Source organism: Pyxicephalus adspersus, chromosome 1 (genome assembly GCF_032062135.1).
Source record: "Pyxicephalus adspersus chromosome 1, UCB_Pads_2.0, whole genome shotgun sequence".
Taxonomy (NCBI): Eukaryota; Metazoa; Chordata; class Amphibia; order Anura; family Pyxicephalidae; genus Pyxicephalus; species Pyxicephalus adspersus.
Window position 1 is genome coordinate 2,897,383 of NC_092858.1, and position 2,229 is coordinate 2,899,611.

A 2,229-nucleotide genomic window follows, 5' to 3' on the forward strand; every position below is an offset into this window, starting at 1 on the left:
TTTTTGTTTTTTTTTAATTTAAAAAAGTATTATAAAATTTAAATATTGGACATATTTCAGTGAGGTATACCTAAAATAAATTTCTATGCAAAAAAAATGTAACACTTTTGCATGGAAATACAGAGAGAATTAGAAGGATAGGGGGGTTAAATATGCCCTCCAGACTCACTTTCAATCTTTCATGGCTCCTCTACTAAATTAAAACTGCTCTAATTTCTCACAATATACATTAGAAGTTGCAATAAATTAGTTAGAGACCATTTATTTCTTATATGGAGGACAACCAGAATCATGTAGCCCACCCCCCCTCTCCTTGGCCTAACTATCTCTGACCACCCTCCACTTTACAATCATTGGGGATCGGCATCACATGGTGGTTTACATGCAAATACATCCTGCTAGAAATACTCCTCCAGACTAAAATCCTTCTATCAAAGCATTTTGGTATTTGCATAACGCCTTCCCAAAGCCAGCCCATTGCTTGTGTCAGCTCATGAGAAGAACATAAAGTTATGGTGTCTTGCACGGGTTCTCTTTACAGAGACTTGTTTCTAGATCAAAATATAACACTAAAACATCACAAGCATACCAACCCCATTCAGAAAGGAAACAATGGCAGCTCATCACCCATACGTGTCAATTATTGACTATTGAATGGATTGTCCATTGACAATAATTGTCCAGGGCGTGACATAAAAATGGCTGCCTTGGCTGATATTGAACAGATTTTAGCATTAGGGGGTACTTTGTCTTCCTATTTCAGAGGTGCTGCACTTACTGCCCTACAGAGGATGTGGTACCTGTGTGGTCACCAGGAAGTGAGTGGGGTCAGTCTCTCTCAGACAGCGGGATAATATCACTCTCTCTCCTTTCTGGGATGACGACTCCTGACCAATATGAAACAAGTCCATGCCCTGAGCACCTTCCACCTGAGAAAGGAACACAGTGTCAGTGCGGTCACAGTTTTATGAACTTATCTCTGATCTCCCTAAAAAAACAAACTGAAAGCTCAGAAAGCCATGTGCTGTATTTACCCGAATATCTGCAGACTGCACTCCGGTGCGGTCAGCATACAGGAGGACACAAGGGTGGGAGGTGAAGTCACTCCATCTCCAGCGGGGGTCATCGCGGAAGAAAAGCGTCTCATTGTTCATACGGATTGTCTGCAATCTAAAGATACACAATAAGGTGGTGGGGAAATAGTAAATGCAGGCCGAGTATAGCTACTGGCTGGTTATAGGGAGGAGAAGACATCAGAATGGACGAAGGAGGGGCAGTGTCAGTGCCAAGATGGAGAAAAATATTGGCTATGCGCTGGTTATAGAGAGGAGGCAGAACGGGAAAATGGTGGTGCCGGAATGTGGAAAAATACTGGCTAATAGATGTAGAGGCTGGCATAGAGAAAAGAGGATAAGAAAGCAATGCCAGGCTGGGGAAGTGTATTGGGCACTGATTGGTTGTAGGGAGGAGTAGAGAGAAGGAAAGAAGACGTAGGATAGAGGTACAGTGCCAGGCAAAGTATTGTATATAAAATAAAGGTGTGGGTACAGAGGGTGTCATTTTCAATGAGCAGAGTCACAAAGCAAGCAAATCTAATAAATTGGGTAGATGACAGGTGACAGATAAGGAGCTCATTTCAGGGAATGGGAATTGATCTGGATTTACCCAATATGTTGGGTAAAGGTAGGAGAACAAATCCTAGGATATACAGCACTGTAGTGAATGAGGGAGAACAAAATGCCAAAAACATGCATTCCCAGACAGAAGAATGGATGAAGGAGGGGAAGTGGCAGTAATCCCGGTATTGGTACTGGAGAGTTATGGGAAGTAAAGGAGTAAGAACAAGAAAGTAGTAGGATGATTATTGGTAGTGGCAGGGCAGTCAGACATTGGGTGACCCCATGTCAGAGATAGGAAAGACTGTGGGTGAAATAACACTTTACATATCTTCCAGAAGCAGACATCACAAAGAGAGCAAACTCCAGGTAGTAATATAGATAATTACCCCCTCTCCAAATTCCACAGGTACAATGCTCCACCCTCCGTACAGACACAGAGTTCACCGGGCAGGTGAGGACTGCAAGAGAAAAGCAAACAATATTACTAAGAGGAAAAAATATACACAGAGGACACACTAAGAGTAACACTATGCAGAGAGAGAGGACACACACAGAGGGGTCACTATATACAGAAAGAGGACACACCGAGAGGAGACACTCTGCAGAGGGA

General features: G+C 42.8%; 1 protein-coding gene across 1 annotated transcript in view; it reads right to left on the reverse strand.

Annotated features, from left to right (window-relative positions):
* The window catches only part of LOC140323482 (TATA box-binding protein-associated factor, RNA polymerase I, subunit C-like), a gene marked incomplete in the record, with an annotated part of 14,654 nt that overhangs the window by 5,593 nt on the left and 6,832 nt on the right, over positions 1-2,229 (reverse strand). Inside the window, 3 exon segments of the mRNA XM_072400580.1 lie at positions 801-929; positions 1,035-1,170; positions 2,006-2,077. Of these exon segments, the coding sequence (XP_072256681.1) occupies positions 801-929; positions 1,035-1,170; positions 2,006-2,077 (337 nt within the window).